The 19,082-nt window shown below is 38.6% G+C and overlaps 1 protein-coding gene across 2 annotated transcripts in view; it reads right to left on the reverse strand.

Moving 5' to 3' along the window:
- Positions 1-7,272: 7,272 nt before the first annotated feature.
- RADX (RPA1 related single stranded DNA binding protein, X-linked) overlaps positions 7,273-19,082 on the reverse strand; it is a 72,613-nt gene continuing 60,803 nt past the window's right edge. For both annotated transcript variants that reach the window (XM_030939787.1, XM_030939786.1), the window contains 2 exons: positions 17,279-17,446; positions 7,273-8,552 (listed from right to left, as the gene is read on the reverse strand). In XM_030939787.1, coding sequence (XP_030795647.1) covers positions 8,422-8,552; positions 17,279-17,446 — 299 coding nt within the window. In that variant the 3' untranslated portion in view covers positions 7,273-8,421. The remainder of the gene's footprint in view (positions 8,553-17,278; positions 17,447-19,082) is intronic.

A 19,082-nucleotide genomic window follows, 5' to 3' on the forward strand; every position in this document is an offset into this window, starting at 1 on the left:
CTATTCTAGGATGAAAGCTTCTTTCCTTCAATACTTTCAATATGTCATGCTACTCTCTCCTGGCCTGTAAGGTTTCCACTGAAAAGTCTGCTGCCAGGCATATTGGAGCTCCTTGGTAAGTTAGTTGTTTATTTTCTCTTGCTGCTTGTAGGATCCTTTCTTTATCCTTGGCCTTTGGAAATTTATTATTTAATGCCTTGAAGTCTTCTTTGGGTTAAATCTGGTTGGTGTTCTATAACTTTCTTGTACTTGAATATTCATATCTTTCTCTAGGTATGGGAAGTTCTCTGTTATTATTCCTTTGAATAAACTTTCTACCCTGATCTCTCTACTTCCTTTTTAAGACCTGTAACTCTTAGATTTGCCCTTCTGATGCTATTTTCTAGATCTTGTAGGTGTTTCTCACTCTTTTTTATTCTTTCTTTCTTTTATATTCTCTTTGTATTTTCAAATAGGCTGTCTTCAAGCTCACTAATTCTTTCTTTTGCTTGGTCTTTTTTTTGTTGTTGAGAGACTCTGACGCATCCTTCAGTATGTCAGTTGGATTTTTCAGCTCCAGAATTTCAGCTTCTTTTAAAATTATTTCAATCTTTTTGTTAAATTTATCTTATAGGATTCTGAAATCCTTCTCCATGTTACTTTGAATTTCGTTGAGCTTCCTCAAAACAGCTCATTTGAGTTCTTTGCTTGAAATATTACATATCTCTGTCTCCTCAGGATTGATCACTGGTGCCTTGTTTAGTTCATTTGGTGAGGTCATATTTGCTTGGATGGCCTTGATGCTTGTGGACTTTGGACATTGAAGGGATAGGTACTTATTGTAGTCTTCACTGTCTCGGCTTGCTTGTACCCATGCTGCTTAAGGAAGCTTTCCAAGTTTTTGAAGGGACTTAGGTATTATGGTCTAAGTCTTTGGTCACTACAGCCATATCTTCATTAGGGGACACTCCAAACCCAGTAATTCAGTGTCTCTTGTAGACACACAGAGTAACTGCCTTGGTGGTCTTGGGTAAGATCTAAAAGAATTCCCTGGATTACCAGGCAGAGACTCTTGTTGTCTTCCCTTACTTTCCCCCAAACAAACAGAATCTCTCTCTCTGTGCTGAACTTCCTGGAGCTGAGTGAGGGTTGATACAAGTACCCCTGTTCCCACCACCATTGCAACTATGCTGGGTCAGATCTGAAGCAAACACAGCACTGGATTTTGCCCAAGACCCATGGTGACCATTCCTGGCAACCACCTATGTTTACTCAAGGCCCTAGGGCTTTATAATTAACAAGTGGCAAATGCAGCCAGGCTTATGTCCTTCCCTTCCAGGTGGCAAGTTCTTCACCCAATCCTGGGAGGGTCCAGAGATGCTATCCAGGAACCAAGGGCTGGGGTTGGGACCTTAGGACTCTACCTGGTGCTCTATTCTACTGAAGCTGATGTGGTACCCAAGTTGCAAGACCAAATATTTTTTACCCTTTCCTCCACTTTTCTCAAACCGAGGAGTCTTTTCCTGTAGCCATCACCACCCCAGGCTGTGGCAAGTACTGCCTGGCTACCACTAATGGTTAACAGCCAAGGACTCTTCTGTCAGCCTGTGGTGAATGCTTCCAGGTCTGGATCTCTCCCTTAAGGGCACTGGCTCCCCTCTGGTCCAGGGAAGGTCCAGAAATACCATCCAGGAGCAAAGGCCTGGTATCAGGAACTCTAGGAGCCTGCTTGGTGCTCTACCCCAATGTGACTGAGCTGGTGCCCAAGCTGCAAGACAAAGTCCCCTTACTCTTCCCTCTCCTTTCCTCAAGCAGAGTCTCTCCCTGTAGCCACCACAGCTGGGAATGTGCTGGGTCACACCTGAAGCCAGCATGTCTCTGAGTCTCACCCATGGCCCACAGTGAGTACTGCCTGGCTATCACTGCTGATTATTCAGGACCCAAGGCCTCTTTAGTCAGCAGGTGATAAATCCTGCTAGTACAGTGTCTTTTCCTTCTAGGCAGCAGGTTACCTTCTGGCCCAGAGTGTGTCTAGAGATGTCATCTGGTAGCTGAGACCTGGAATGGAAGCGTCAACACTCTGCCCGGTGCCTTATGCTACTTTGACTGAACTAGTATCAAAGTTGCCAGACAAAGTCCTCTTTACTCTCCCCTCTCCTATCCTTAAGCAGAAGGAAGGGGTCTCTCCTGGAGCTGTAAGCAGCACTGCCTAAGGTTGGGGAAGGGGTGATGCAAGCACTCCCTTGGCTGCCTTTGGCAGTGTCTCACTGCCTGTGAGCCCTGCACAGCACTGTTGCTTGCCCAGGAATTGCAGTCCTTGTGGCGTAGACTGCCTTTCGTTTATTTAGGACTCCAGAGAACTTCAGCCTGTGGTGGTGGAGCCTGCTGGAACTCAGGTTCTTACCACTGGGATGGAGGATTCGCCCTGGCTAGGGCTGTTCTAAATGCTCCCTCTGTGAGCACTGGCTGAATTCTGCCCTGTGTTGCTTTCTTCTGTGACAGGGCAGCACTGAGTTCCGATGCAAAGTCCCACAATCACTGCACTCTCCCCCCGACATGCACACAGATTCTCTGTCCACACCACATGGTTGCTGCTGGTGGATGGGTGGTGCAGACAATTCAAGACTGTCTTTTCTACCCTCTTCAGTGCCTCCTTCCTTAATATGTTAAAATCAGGTACTGTGATCACTCGCCTGATTTTTGGTTCCTATAAAGGTGTTTTTGTGTGGATAGTTGTTCAATTTTGTGTTACTGTTGTGCGTACAACTGGTGGAGTCTTCTTTTTGACCATCTTCCTATGCTTCCCCCTGAAGTACATGACGTTATGGTAACCATCATCATATATGGTGCACATAGGTGCTTTTACATTTTCCTTTTATGGTTTTCAGAGTCATAACTTGCAAATATAATTTTAAATTGTTTTTAAAAATTTGTGGTTGAGTAGAATTAGTCCTAAAATAATAAACACCCATCAATACAATTTTCTTTCTTTTTTTAACTCTTAAGGTAATTTGCTGGAAGGAGAATGGTCTAAATTCTTATTCAGTGTTTTTGGTGTGTCTGTGGAACACCTACATTAGGATCCCTTGGAAGCTTATTAAAATGAAGGTTCTTAGGTCCCATCCTCCATCATCTTGAATCAAAATCTGAGGGGAAACCTAGGAACTTGCTTTTTAAATAAGCTCTCCAGGTAATTTCTATGCACTTTAAGAACTATAGATCATACAACTTCTACATGATGTATAGTAACTGGATCTAGTTCTGGTTTTGACAAATGAGTTGCTGTCATTTTATTTTATTTTATTTATTTATTTATGTTTTATTATACTTTATGTTCTAGGGTACATGTGCACAATATGCAGGTTTGTTACATATGTATACATGTGCCATGTTGGTGTGCTGCACCCGTTAACTCATCATTTACATTAGGTATATCTCCTAATGCTATCCCTCCCCACTTCTCCCACCCCACAGCAGGCCTCGGTGTGTGATGTTCCCTTTCTTGTGTCCAAGTGTTCTCATTGTTCAGTTCCCAGCTATGAGTGAGAACATGTGGCGTTTGGTTTTCTGTTCTTGCGATAGTTTGCTGAGAATGATGGTTTCCAGCTGCATCCATGTCCCTACAAAGGACATGAACTCATGCTTGCACCTCAACTCCCAATCTATAAATGTTTGATGTTTACTTTTACTTTAGGTGGTACTCTGAACATTTATGGAGCATCTCACAACCCAAAACTTTCCACAAGTGCCAACTGTGCAATAACTAGTATCATATCCTTGGGAAAATAAAAATCTCTCTGGGTTGTTTTCTTCATTTGCACAATAAGCAAGGTTAGATTAGGATTTATCTATAAGGTCTTTTCCAAATGAAACACACTAGAACTCTGTGAAAAAGTTGTTTACAAATGACCAATTTCTAATGTTTTCCTTCCCAGCAGCACAATTCGTAAGAAAGCTGCATTAAGAGTACATGAAATTACAGCGCCTAAATAGGAGGTCAGTTCAAAGCATTGTGTGATGCTTGAGCTCTAATAAAACTAACAAATACTTGAAACGGTACTATATACCAATGGTTTGCAAAGTTATTTGCACATTAAAATCACCTGGGGATCTTTTAACTCCTCCAGTGCCCAGGCCACACCCCAATTAGAGGTGCATCTCAGGCACAGTAATGATGAAGTTTTCCAGGTGATACCAATATGCAGCTAAGTTTTAGAACCACTACTATATATTGCTGTCAAAATTTAACATTACTAGACTTTTTCAACTACGTGTACTTAACATTAAGTACCTTAATGAAAGTACTTATTACTTTTAAAATCTGTATTTTAACTGTAGCAATAAAATCTGCATTTAATGTTACCTTTAAAATTTATATTGAATAGATCTACCTCTCTCAATATTATTTGTTACCTAGCTGGTCTCCTTGCTTTCACCTTTGCCTCCTGCATTTGTAGAATACAGGCTTAACTTCTGTTCAGATATTCAAAATAGTAGTGCCTTAAAGAGAACAGAAGTTTATTTTTTGTCTCATGTAACAGCCAAAACTGTGGTAAGCAGTGTACAAAGCTCGTATGGCAGCTCCACAATGACAGGGACCTCGGCTTCTAATAGCTGGTTGCTCTGCCATCCCTAGGGTGTTGCTCTTCTCTGCATGATCCACAATGTCTCATGATTTTGCTCACTTTATAGCTAGCAGGAAGTGGGGGGCAGATGGAAATAAAGCATTCCCTCTTAACCTTTGAGGGAAAGGTTCCAAAACTATACATATCACATATGCTCACTCCCATTGGTCAGGACTTGGTCATACGGCCTACTTAGCTACAAAGGAAGCAGAGAAAGGTATTCTTTATTCTAGGTAGCTTTGTTCCCAGATAAATATTGGGAGATCTAGAAGAAGAGAACAGGTATTAGGGTACATCTATTATAGCAGTCTCTGCCAACCTCCTTATAATCCGTTCTCCTTCCAGCAGACAGTGATCATTCTAAAACAGGAATTGAATCATGGCATATACTAGCCACAAATCTTTCAATGGCTTCCCGGTGCTTTAAAGATACAAACCCTAGAAGAAAATCTAGGTAGTACCATTCAGGACATAGGCATGGGCAAGGACTTCATGTCTAAAACACCAAAAGCAACGGTAGCAAAAGCCAAAATTGACAAATGGGATCTAATTAAACTAAAGAGCTTCTGCACAGCAAAAGAAACTACCATCAGAGTGAACAGGCAACCTACAGAATGGGAGAACATTTTTGCAATCTACTCATCTGACAAAGGGCTAATATCCAGAATCTACAAAGAACTCAAACAAATATACAAGAAAAAAACAAACAACCCCATCAAAAAGCGGGCAAAGGATATGAACAGACATTTCTCAAAAGAAGACATTCATACAGCCAACAGACACATGAAAAAATGCTCATCATCACTCGCCATCAGAGAAATGCAAATCAAAACCACAATGAGATACCATCTCACACCAGTTAGAACGGCAATCATTCAAAAGTCAGGAAACAACAGGTGTTGGAGAGGATGTGGAGAAATAGGAACACTTTTACACTGTTGGTGGGATTGTAAACTAGTTCAACCATTGTGGAAAACAGTATGGCAATTCCTCAAGGATCTAGAACTAGATGTACCATATGACCCAGCCATCCCACTACTGGGTATATACCCAAAGGATTATAAATCATGCTGCTATAAAGACACATGCACACGTATGTTTATTGCGGCACTATTCACAATAGCAAAGACTTGGAATCAACCCAAATGTCCATCTGTGACAGACTGGATTAAGAAAATGTGGCACATATACACCATGGAATACTATGCAGCCATAAAAAAGGATGAGTTTGCGTCCTTTGTAGGGACATGGATGCAGCTGGAAACCATCATTCTCAGTAAACTATCACAAGAACAGAAAACCAAACACTGCATGTTCTCACTCATAGGTGGGAATTGAGCAATGAGATCACTTGGACTCGGGAAGGGGAACATCACACACTGGGGCCTATCATGGGGAGGGGCGATGGGGGAGGGATTGCATTGGGAGCTAAATCTGATATAAATGACGAATTGATGGGTGCTGACGAGTTGATGGGTGCAGCACACCAACATGGCACAAGTATACATATGTAACAAACCTGCACGTTATGCACATGTACCCTAGAACTTAAAGTATAATAAAAAAAAATTAAAAAATAAATAAATAAATAAAGATACAAACTTAAACTCAAGTCTTTGCCATGGCCTATAAGACGGTATAGTCTGTAAAAGCCCTTATGTATCTGCTTGTCTCGTCTTATATCTCACTTTCTGCACTCCAGCCATATCAGTCCTTATTCTATTCTCAAACATATCTTTTGCTGCATGTCCTTTATACCTCAAGTTCACTTCCTCAGGAAAAACTTTCCTAGTGCCCCCCACTTTGTTAAAAAGCTCTAATACAAATCACATGTTTCCATTGACACATTTGTCTCACTTATTTGTGCAATTATTTGGATGTGTTTCTCCTCCATGAGACTTTCAAGTTCCATGAGAATAGGTGCCTTGTTTATTTTTGCTTGTATTGTATTGTGTTCAGTGCTAGGCATGGAGTGGACACTCAAAGATTTCAATATAAGCTGCAATAATTTAGCTCATTATTTCATGAGCCCCATGGCATAGAATTTATCGTGTAGTGATCTAACATACTAATAGAAATTGTATTATTATTTAAACATTTTACTTTTTCTATTTTCTAGATGCAGGGGTCTTATCATGTTGCCCAGGCTGGTCTCGAACTTCTAAGCTCAAGCAATCCACTCATCTTGGCCTCCCAAAGTGCTGGGATTACAAGCGTGAGCCACCATGCCCAGCCTCAAACATTTTACTTTTTGCTCGAATTAGAATTTAAAGAAATAGACTTTGGAATATAATCTTGACGTTACCATTAAATTGTCTTTACTAATTTACATTAAGTCATTTAGTCTTTTTCTCTTTCAGTTTCCCATCTACAAAACAGATATTAAAACCTTGTTAAGGGCAACTTCTAGATCTGAAGCTACTAGAAGTCAGGTACAATAACCTTAGAATAACATCAGAGGTACTTGAGTTCTTTTAGGGATATTGCTTGATTTTCAAAAATATGCATATGTTTTTTCGAAAAACTAATATAGTTCAGATTTGTTTGACAACAGTCTGTAAACCCATATGGAAGAATCATCTTGGCTCATTTACTAAGTATATATTTTGGCCAAAAATATGAAGGAAACACATCAAATTCATTCAAAATGAGACAGAAGACCAAAAAATTATTGCATTTTAACTTCTTTAATAATTCACTCAAAACTGTAACACGAGAGGAATCCACTATTTTAATTAACATTTATACAGAATTATAAAGAATAAAAGACTGAACACATTTATGAACAAACTGCAGTATGTCTTTAGGTTCATAGGCTGCCCAACACATTTAAAGCATATAGCAAATGAAGTCACAGAACTATAGGGCTACAAGGAAATCCCACAAGTTTATAGCTTAACTGGAATCAGATTTATCTTGATACAGAATAATCTATAAACTCATTTAGTGGTCATTTTGTCTCATCTAACAAATCACACAGATGTCAACCACAGGGCCTTGCAAATGCAGAGTGGCCATTTACCTTTAAAATAAAGTAGTATAGACAACCAGAATAAAATATTTACTATTTTCCATTTTCAATATGAGCATTTGGAATTTCACTATTTAAACTCGCATTACATATACTGAAACTACAAATGAATACAGCAAGAATATAGACATACTGCAGCCTTTGACTTTGACATCAACACGCTGGTTAAAGTACTGAGAAATTCGAACCACACAAAGTCACAAAATGAAGTGGAAAAACCTTAAGACAATTTAATTTAGCACGCTTATTTTGCAGCTGAGCAAGCTAAGGACCAGGGGCAACTAGATTCTAATAATGTGTACTTTTGAAAATGATACAAATACCTTGGTTGTGAGAAGTGCAGGTTGACCACTTTAGGAGAATAGTCTTCAAACTGACAATTCAAAATTTCCCATTACATGTGAATAAAATTGGAAGGATGTTAAATCTCCATGGAAAGTTACTCTTGTAAGTTAGGATGCCTTATACTGAGGCTTTAGAATGAAAGTACACTTCACAGATGGAATAGTGAACATAAATTATTACAAGTCAAGATAATAGTCATATTAGTAAGGTAAGCAAGGTAAATTTCCTTATACACAAAAATTATTTTGATGACCTTTTTCAATAATGAATCTAAAATGAAGTGTTTTAGCTCCCTAAACACAAGACGAACATAAAACTGCTTAATAACTTTAGAGCTCATGTAATATTCTTGCTGAAAACAGTTACTGAAATTCAGCAAAATGACAGAATATCTTTAAAGCAGTACACTTGTATAATCTGTAATAATTCCTTCGCTAACTTTTAAGAAGTATTCTCTGGACTATAAATTTTGTGCAAATAGACTTCCACTTTATTATCACCCAAATTACAGATATCCAAGATACCGACAATATGCACTCTATCCAGTTCAGTTGCCGCTTTTATAATATCACCTAAAAGTAAAAAGCAGATGGTAAGTACTGTAAAGTAGTTAAATATTTACTTGACTTTAGTATCACATAAGCTGTTAATTTTTTCTTATAATATTAACACCGTGCCTCATCCTCTCCCTCTTCCCTCCAATTTATTACATGCATTTACCAAAATTATATGGCAACTTCTGCAGATAAAGGTGAACACATCAAACAGATATAGCAACAATGTCAAGGGATGAACTGGTATTCAAAAGCCATATTTAGTTTTTGGGTTTTTGTTTTGTTCTTGGTGAAGCAAAATAAATCCACATATCTTCAATGTCATTTATAAGGTTCCAAATAAATAGCTTATTGGTACACTTCAAATAAATGCAAAGACAAAGTTTTCTATTTTGAAATTCAATTATAAATATTTTTGTAAATCTATAAGCCATAAAGCAAAACTGTATTTACATTATATATTTTAATTGCATAAATATATGTGTATACACATATACACCTCACATATACACCTAGGTGTATATGTGTAACTGATGCATCTTTTAAAGTGTATTTCCTTTAAAATGGCTTTATTAATTAAAACTTAGCTTTGGATACCCTTGAGAAACTCTATGAAAAATGGATCAGGTCTCCAGTAAGACAATTCGCTTCTCAGAAAAAAAAAAAAAAAAAAAAAAAATGGATCAGGTGAGTGACATGGCAGAGTAACGAGTTCCAGGGCTCTGTCCTTCTGTAAAGCATCCTATAAGCTGACAAAAACTCTTAGAATCAATTTTTGCAGAACTCTAGAATCTAGACAAAAATTTAGAGCAACTAGGGAAAAATTAATAAAGAAAGAAACTGCTACATGGTGGGTAGAGGGTGCTGTGGTGTTTTAAATTGCCTGCCTACCACCCCTCACTCCGCAGATAAGGGGCAGCCATGAAAATGGCTGCTTGCACTTCTGCTGCAGGTTGCTAGTACCAAAGGGGGCAATGAAGACCTTATTCTCCAAGATGTGGTCATGTGTTCTCATCTTTACAGTAGCTCCCTCAAGGACAGATGCAAGGGTTTACTTTTGTTTTACCCCGTTTGGAGCATTCCCACAGCTGGGATGGCTTTTCTGGTGGTGACATTGCTGAACACATTTAAAGACAAAAATACTAGCCAGTGCAGCTGGGCAGGTTATAAAGTTGGGACAAGCAATAAGCAAACCAAAAAATTCTGGGCAGGAAGAAGCTGAGAAACGATATATATGGTAGAATGTGGGCTTTAAAAGCTCCTGTGTACAATGGAAAATCAAGAAGGCCACATGCATACCCAGGGTAGACATATGGTCAAAAAAAGGCCGAGAATACTCATCATTCATCTGTGGCTGACCTTCATGCTCTGAGCGAGCAGGAAGTGAAGGCTAAGGCAGAATTGTAAATGGCCTGGCTAAATGTCGAAGGAGTGCCACCACTCCGGGTCAATCTGCAAAAACTGGGAGAACATATTTTTTTTTTTTCATTTCTTGGCTCCAGGTGTTTAAGAAAACTGTCAAAACACTAGCTGACTACCACTAAGATAATGCATCACAGACTTTAGTGGCTACACATAAAAATACTTTATTTTCAATACAAGAAAATGAAAACATTTGTAGGTTAAGTAACAAGCAAAGCCACATGGTGATTCTTATCCAGACAAGCTGGCATGAAGGTATATGCTTTTAACCTTTTATGCTAGAGCTACATCTCTAAAAAACTGTGCTAAAATATAGTAGTAGATCCAGGTTTTGTGAGAACCCAAGGGTATACTATTTGGGGGCACTTTTTAATGAAAAAATACAAGATATGTAAGAATGCCAAATGGGTTATATAAGGGATTTGTGCAAATTTAGGCTACATTAGCATCACAGTAAATTCATCTCTGCTAGACTTATCAAAAGATCTAATTAATGATTTAAAATTGTGTAAGTTCACCTAATCATAATGATTACAACTGATAGTACTATATAATTTTCTTTTGCCTTGAATGGGGTGGACTTTAATCCAGATGCTTTGGAAAGATTTCAAGATCTTGAGATCTGATGCTAACAGTAACAACCTAAACCTTGATCATTCTAGCTGTTACCGTATTTTGACTTTTATGAACAATGACTTACTCCTATCCACAACATGAAATATAAATAAGTCTTCTGTTCAGGTAATTCTGCCTAGTTGTGTATGACAACTTCTAGTTGTGAATGACAACTTCTCTATGCCTCAATTTGCTTATCTAGTACCTACATCATAGGGTGTTTTGAGGATTAAATACACATAAAGCATTTAGAATGGTAGTTGACAAATAGCAAGCATTCAATTAAATATTAGCAGTGATTATTTTTACTTAAGGAAACCTATTATGAAATTAGGATAATATTTATATCATAAAAATTCTTTAAAAAGGGCTATAGATTTTACCTATAAAATGAGCTTCTCTTCAGTTCATTTTAAATTGCTAGAATTACAAAAACTGTACATTTTAGGAACTTTACAAATGCATAAGGTAAGTGTGACAAAGGCAACACTATGTGTTCTCCACTCCGTTTCCTCTCTTTGGTCACAGGAAAAAACAAGGTGTCCTGGCTTCCCTTATAGCTAGGCTGGGATCATGTAACTTAGTTCTTGCAAATGAGAATGCAAGTAGAAGTAATGTGTCAATTCTGGTCCAGTGTAATTAAAAGCCTTCATCTTTTTCTTCTTCTGCCCTGACAACCCTAGAAGCCATTTCTTCCTGCTTGGGCAGCAACAAGATGGAAGCAGACTGGATTCCTGAATTGCTGCTGGGAAGAGAGCTGATGACTGATTGCATCAGACTTGAGCAAGAAATAAACTTCTTGAGTTAAAGTCCCTGTGACTTTAGAGTTGCTTTGTAATTGAGCATAGTCCAATAGATATTGTATTACAGTGTGGTATTCCTGTCCCTGAAACTAATAAGGGAAACCTTGATTACCTAGAGAATAATAAAATTGTTTTCTTTGATGTGTTAAAACACTTCCATATTATGCTGTACTTCTAAAATGATATCCTTGGACTTCAAAGTTAAAGATGACACCAAGTAGGATATCACATCAGTAATCAGTATTCAATAAATGACTTGGGATAAATGGCTATTTGGAAAAAAAAATATGAAGCTGGATCCCTATCTCATTTATTTATTTATTTATTTGAGATGGAGTCACGCTCTGTTGCCAGGCTGGAGTGCAGTGGTGAGATCTCGGCTCACTGCAACCTCCACCTCCTGGGTTCAAGCGATTCTCCTGCCTCAGCCTCCCGAGTAGCTGGGACTACAGGCATGCACCCCCACGCCTGGCTAATTTTTGTATTTTTAGTAGAGATGGGGTTTCACCATGTTGTCCAGGATGGTCTTGATCTCTTGACCTTGTGATCCGCCCAATTCGGCCTCCCAAAGTGCTGGGACTACAGGCGTGAGCCACCGCACCTGGCCAAGGATCCCTATCTCATTCTTTACACAAAAATAAATTCCAAATGGATTAAAAGTTTAAGTTGTAAAGATGAAGCCATATCAACACCCCCCAAATTGAATTCAGAAATGGGCAAAGCATTTGAATAGATATTTCTCCAAAGAAGACAAACGAATGACCAATAAGCACATGAAAAGATGCTTAACACATCATTAGTAATTAGGGAAAAACAAATCAAAACCACAATGAGATACCATTTCACATCCATTAGGATCACTGTTGTCAAAACAACAACAACAACAACAAAACAAAACAAAACAAGTGCTGGTGAAGATGTGGAGAAATTGGAATCCTCATGCATTGCTGATGGGAATGTAAAAGAGTGCAGCTGCTATGGGAAAGCTTGGCAGTTCCTCAAAAAGTTAAACATAGAATAACCGTTTAATCCAGCAATTCCTCTACTGGGTATGTATCCAAAGGAAATGAAATCAAGTTGAGGGATTGGAGGCAGAGAAGGAGGGTGGAATAGAAGACTCCACCAATTGTCCCCTACCCCTCCCCTGGCAAGGACATTAATTTAACAATTATCTACACACACAAACAAGCACCTTCATGTGAATCAAAAATCAGGTGAGCACTCACAGTACCTGGTTTTAACTTCATATCACTGAAAGAGGCACTTAAGAGGTAGAAAAAACACTCCTGAATCACTAATACCTACAGCAGAAAGCAAAACTGGACCAAAATCAGCTGATGCCTGCTCATGGATGGAGCATTGAAACCAGCTCTAGCCAGAGGGGAATCACTAATCCCAGCAGTCCACAAGCCTCACCACCACGGCCTAAAGTATTCTGAGGTCCTAAATAAACCGGGAAGGCAGTTTAGGCTACAAGGACTGCAGCTACTAGGAGAGTCCTAGTGCTGAACTGGGCTCAGAGATAGTGTACCAGGGGTGGGGTGTGTGTGTGTGTGTGCGCTGGGGGGGGGGGGGGGCGGAGAGGGGAGACACAACCTACTGAGACATCAGCCAGGGTGGCTAAGGAAGTGCTGGCATCACCCCTCCCTTAGCCCCAGGCTGCACAGCTCATGGCTCCAAAAGAGGCCCCTTCCTTCTGCTTGAGGAGGTGAGAGGGAAGAAATGGGCAAAGCATTTGACAGATATTTCTCCAAAGAAGACACAGCAAGATAGGGCACAGCAGGATGGGGCACCAGTAAGAGTAGTAAGAGTCATGAAGACCTCATTTCGGGCCTTAGCTCCCAGATGTTATTTCTAGACACACTCTAGGCCAGGAGGGAACCCAATGGCTTGAAGGAAAGGATCCAATCTTGGCAGTATTCATCACCTGCTAACTGAAGAGCCCTTGGGCCCTGAATAACCTGCAGTGATACCTCAGGTACTATGTCAGAGACTCTGAGACTGGGCTGGCTTCAGGTGAGACTCAGCACATTCTCAGTTGTGGTGGCTTTGGGTTGAGACTCCATTTACTTGCGAAAAGCGGAGGGAAAAGTAAAGGGGACTTTGTCTTGCATGTTAGATACCAGCGCGGCCACAGGGAGGTAGAGCAACAAGTGGGCACTTGGGGTTCCTGATTCCAGGACTTGGCTCTTAGATGGTACTTTTGGACCTGCCCTGGGCCAGAGGGGAGCCCACTGCCCTGAAGGGTGAGTCCCAGGCCAGGCAGCATTCACCGCAAGCTGACTGAAGAGCCTATAGGTCTTAAGCAAACATTGGTGGAGGTCTGGCAGTGCTCCCCATAGGCCTGTGGTGGTGATAGCCATGGATAAGGTACCTCCTGCCTTTGGAAAGGGAAGCGAAGAGTGGGAAGGACTGTGTCTTGTTTGAAAGTCAGCTCAGCTACAGTACAATACAATACCATGTAGACGTCTAAGATTTTTGACTCTAGTCACTGGCTCCTGGATGTCACCTCTGGACCTGCTTGTGAACTCGAGGAACTAGCTGCACTGAAGGGATTGTCACAGGCCTGTCTGGCTTTGCCACCACCTGACTATAGAGCCCTAGGGCATGAGGCAAACATAGGTGGTAGCCAGGGAGTGGTTACAGCGGGCCTTGGGCCAGACCCAGAGTGGTGCTGGCTTCAGGTCTGACTCAGTGCAGTCATAGTGGTGGTGGCTACAGGGCAGCTTGTGTCACTCCAGTCCCAGCTTCAAGTGGCTCAGAAAAGAGAGAGAGACTATCTTTGGGAGAAAGTCAGGAAGAAAACAAGAATTTCTGCCTGGTAGTTCAGATAATTCTCCTGGATCTTGTCCAAGACCATCACTCAGCCATAGCCATAAAAAGGAATGAAAAACAGGCAAATTTCTAGAGACAGAAAGTGGAATAGCTGTTACCCAGGGATCAGGAGAGGGGAGAATGAGGAGTTACTGTTTAATGGGTGCAGAGTTTCTGTTTGGGATGATTAAAATGTTTTGGAAATGAATAGTGGTGATGGTTGCACAACATTGTAAATGTACTTGGTGTCATTGAATAGTAAATATAAAATGGTTAAAATAGTAAATTTTGATCTGTATGCTTTATCACAATAAAAATGTATCAGTATATATGGGTGAAGCTCTAAAAGTGCTGGAAAAAGACAGTGAATTTAAAAAACGTAGTCTTGACCAGAGTGATGCCTGAGTATGACATAAAACCAGCAGCCACAAGATAAAAAATCTAGTGTATTTGAGTACATATGAGCAAAATTACTTAAACAACCAAAACATCCCATTGAAACAATGTCAAACTGGGTAAAAGTCTTTGTAACACACGATAAAAGGTTAATTTCTTTAATATGCAAAGAGAAGTTACAAATTATTAAGGAAAAATAGAGACAAATGAAAGGTAAAATTAGCATAGAAAGTATATAGAAAGAAAAAAATATAAATGGCCAACAAATGTATTAAGATTTTAAAGCTCAGAAATAATTGATAAATGCAAATCAAAATAATAATATATATTTTTGCCTATCTATCTGCCATAGATTAGTAAGACCAATATCTAGTTTTTACAAGGGCATTAGTAAAGTGGCACTCTTGCTTTTGGTTCTAGTGTAAATTAGTATAACCACTTTAGAGAACCATTTGACAGTATCTACCAAAATTACATATCTCTTGTATAAGTATGCCCTGTGGAATACTATTTAGCCATAAAAAGAATGAAATTATGTCTTTTTTAGGAACATGGGTGGAACATTATCTTAAGTGAAACAAGTGTAAAGATTTTATTGACACACACACATACACATAATGGATATTCATGCAGTACTGTTTGTTAATAGCAAAAACATTTGGAAACAATCTAAATGTCTACCAGTAGGAGACTGGTCAAATAAATTTTGGCACATCCACACAGTGGAATACTTTGTAGTTATTGAAAAGAACGAGGTAGCTTTCTATATACTAATATGAAATATGTCAAAGATATACTGTCAAAGGGAAAAAGCTGGCTATAGAACCATATGTTTACTAATTCCATTTTTGCGTATTTATTTGAGAAAGAGAGCAATAGAATACATACTTTCATATGCAAAAATCATTTCTTAAAGAGTTCAAATAATACTGGTTATCTCCTGAGAATAGGTGAGTGAGTTGGTGGAAAGGGCTGGACCTGGGAAGGCAAGGAGGGGAGCTTTCATTTTTACCTGGTAGCTTTCTGTACTATTTGAATTTTTAAATTATTAATGTGTATAGCTTTTGTAATAAAAAAGAAACTACTTTATAAAGAATGTTTGAAAGATGACACTAGTATTATACCATGAGACACTGCATTATATCATTTTGTAACTATTTTTATCTTTCAGTTTAGAATAATGAAAGGAAAGAAAAAGTTTGGAATTGGATCAGGTTTCAAAATCTAGCTTACTCATGCTAGTGAATCTCTCTGATTTTCAGTCCAGTTATCTATAAATAGGGGATAATAAGGTTCACCTTGTGAGATTCTTATTAGGATTAGTTGTACCATATAAAATGCCCAGGCACAGTGCTTGGTACAGAATTTAATGGACACTATTATTATTATTATTATTATACATATTATTAATGCTATGTCATGAAAAACATGGTATTCCTCTCAAAATGAACCACTTTGTTTGTGATTACCAATTAATTTTTCTTCCCTAGTGATTCTTGTCCTTCATATCTCAAATATTACCTGCGTTAGCAGAAGGGTACCAGGTATTTTTCATATAATCATGTTAGTGACTACTGGAAGAATACTGGCACTAGCACCAAGCAGTTAGCTGAGAATGCTGAACTCGCATTTTATATCAATAATAGTGTAGACATATAGCAGAAGACATGTGACATAAGACATGAAACATGAGCATACATGAGTGCACAAATATTTAAGCTGCATGTTAGGGCACTAATTAAGAAATGTGAAGTTACTGAAAGTCTAAGGAGCTCCAATGTAGAAAGTAATACTGCAAGTGTACATCATCTCTAAAATGGACTGTGGGAAAAATTTTTAAAAAATCAGCTCTTATAAAATTAGGTACCCAAGTTCAATTTGTAGCAACTGTTACTGCCTCAAATTACTTTGTCATCAGGCACAGCTCATAAGACTTGTTCAAAAACAACATGCACTCAAGAGTTTCATCAGCTTCGAAAGACCCGCCAGAAAATCCCAAGATAATAAGGCCTTTCTTAAAAGCCATTTTAAATGTAATATCCCGATAAGCTCAATGAAAACTGCTAGAAACTTTACCACATGCTTAGGAATTAGAAATAACAGAAAAACATGAATGGGGTAATTATAACTGGACAGATAATTTTATAGGTACGTAGAAACAATTTAGAGTTCAGTATATTATGCAGCAACCTAAACAATTAGCTGGTTGAAGAGTTTCACTATTGGGAATACATATGCTCCTAGCAGTTCTCAAGAAATTTATTGCATAGCACTGGAATAACTACACGTTTATAAGAGAGAACAATTTTACTGTATTATACTACAGAGGTATTGTAATTTCAGGCAATTACAAGGTGAAAGGACAAATCGTGTCGCCTGAGAAAAAGGAAGAGAAGAGTAGAATTTGTGCTGTTCCATGTGCATACTACTTATGTCTGATGAAATAATTATACTTGGAATTGTATTATAAGATAATATTCTTAATGCTTGCCTAGAGTAGAAACAGCTATTCAATTTATTTAAAAGACATTCTCATTTATGAGTCTTGGGGAACATTTACCAAATAACCCTTTAATTAAAACTACATTGAATTTTAAGGCTAGAACTCTTTACATAATAAAATCTTAAGGTTAGGGCTGTTTATAATTTTTTTTTTTTTTTTTCTGAATTAAAAGAACACTGAGATTGTTTTACCTGCAACCGCTCTTGGACCTGGCAATCGGTCATTTCCAGTTGTGTCCTGTGGATATGCACAGCTGTAATTCATGGAGGTCAACAGTGTGTCTATTTGAGATGTTCGAATATCTTCTGGACAATACATGGGTAGGAATGCAACATCGATTGCTATCTCATGGTTCAGACCTGTTAAAGAAAATTCATATGTTATTAAAAGTTCAGTGGGTTAGCATGTGGTACTGATGCCAAGTTTGCTGGTTTGATCCCAAAATGTTCCAGAGAGCTTTAGATCTGAAAAAAAAAAATGTGTTTGAAAACTGGAGACTAAACTCTTAGTATTGCAATTTATGAATACATGGTATTTGTTGAAAGAGTAGACACTCCAGTGCAACCTTTCACCACTGCTGGAAATAACAGTTCAAAAGGTTTTCCCTACTGATGGAAGATTGAAATCTACTATCCAGAAGACAGCATGGTCACATAAATGACATATAGAGTGTTTCCTTGGTCATTTAGGACAGGTGCTATTCCGGGGCAGGGGAATTTGGAGATGACTATTGGTTCCCTTATTGCCATTTGGACTCAAGGATATCTGACTAATGCAAGGTCAGGGATGACATAGTAGCTACATCTCATCTGTCCTCAAATATACAAGACATGGTTCACACACTCACCATTAGGGTCATGAAAGGTTGTGCTAGAAAAAGGGCTAAGGGGGAACAACTAAAGTGAATTCTGACCTTTGACTGTCATCTTTTTATGTGGGTCAATGTCAGTTGGGGTAGATAAAAAAGACTTCCTAGAGGACGAAAAGAATTCTAGCTACGTACTAAAGGATGGATAGCATTTAAATAAACAGAGAAGAGGGCATTTTAGGCATGGCAGGGAATAGCACAAGCCAAAGGTGTAGACCAGAGTAAAAGACCATCTTGGCTAGAGTAAGGGTAAACAATCACACAGAGCACAGCTTTGAAACTGTGAATTCCATTTAGTGACACAAATCAGAAACCTGAGAGTTATCGTTAACTCCTCCTTTTCGGTCTTTCCCAGATATTTAGTCAGCTAGATTATATGACCTTAATATTTCTCTGATTCATCCCTTATAGTGATTCTTAAGTACTGAGTACAGGCAATGATGGGTAACCAAATCCTTCTCGTTAAGCTGCAAACCAATCCAGAAATGCAAGTTCTTTGCTTTTGATGGGGAGATGACATTAAATCTCATATATTTAACTTAACATACAGCTAAAGGCCACTTAGAGCTTTCTAAGGATTACTAAAATTTGATAGCCATAAATTGAAATAATCACGTTATCTAGAATTTTCCAAGAATTCTAATTCAGTATTATAAGGAGCATAGCCATGTTACAGCTCCTAGCAATGCTGCAAGACTCATATGAATGTGCACATGCTGGTATCTTATATCCTTGATTCTAAGACTAAATTTAACTCAAATATATATATCATTAATTTTATTTTTTAATAAAAAGAAAACTGCCTTAAATGTACCGTTGACTATTTCAACTTGCAAACAAAAAAGGAAGGATGCCTTAAAACTGAGAAACTATCAGAATTTGGAAATCTTGATATTTTTAAGAAAGTAGACATATTAGTGTGTTATTGATATTATTTTGAGTTGCTTTCTAAATTATAAAATATTGGGAGTAGAGCTTCAGCATTATCACTGAATTTTTTACTGAGCTGTTTGATTAAAACTAGAGTTCTGGTCAGGTGTGGTGGCTCATGCCTGTAATTCCAGCACTTTGGGAGGCCGAGGTGGGCAGATTGCTTGAGTCCAGGAGTTCGAGACCAGCCTGGGCAA

This window comes from Rhinopithecus roxellana, chromosome 10 (genome assembly GCF_007565055.1).
Source record: "Rhinopithecus roxellana isolate Shanxi Qingling chromosome 10, ASM756505v1, whole genome shotgun sequence".
Lineage (NCBI taxonomy): Eukaryota > Metazoa > Chordata > Mammalia > Primates > Cercopithecidae > Rhinopithecus > Rhinopithecus roxellana.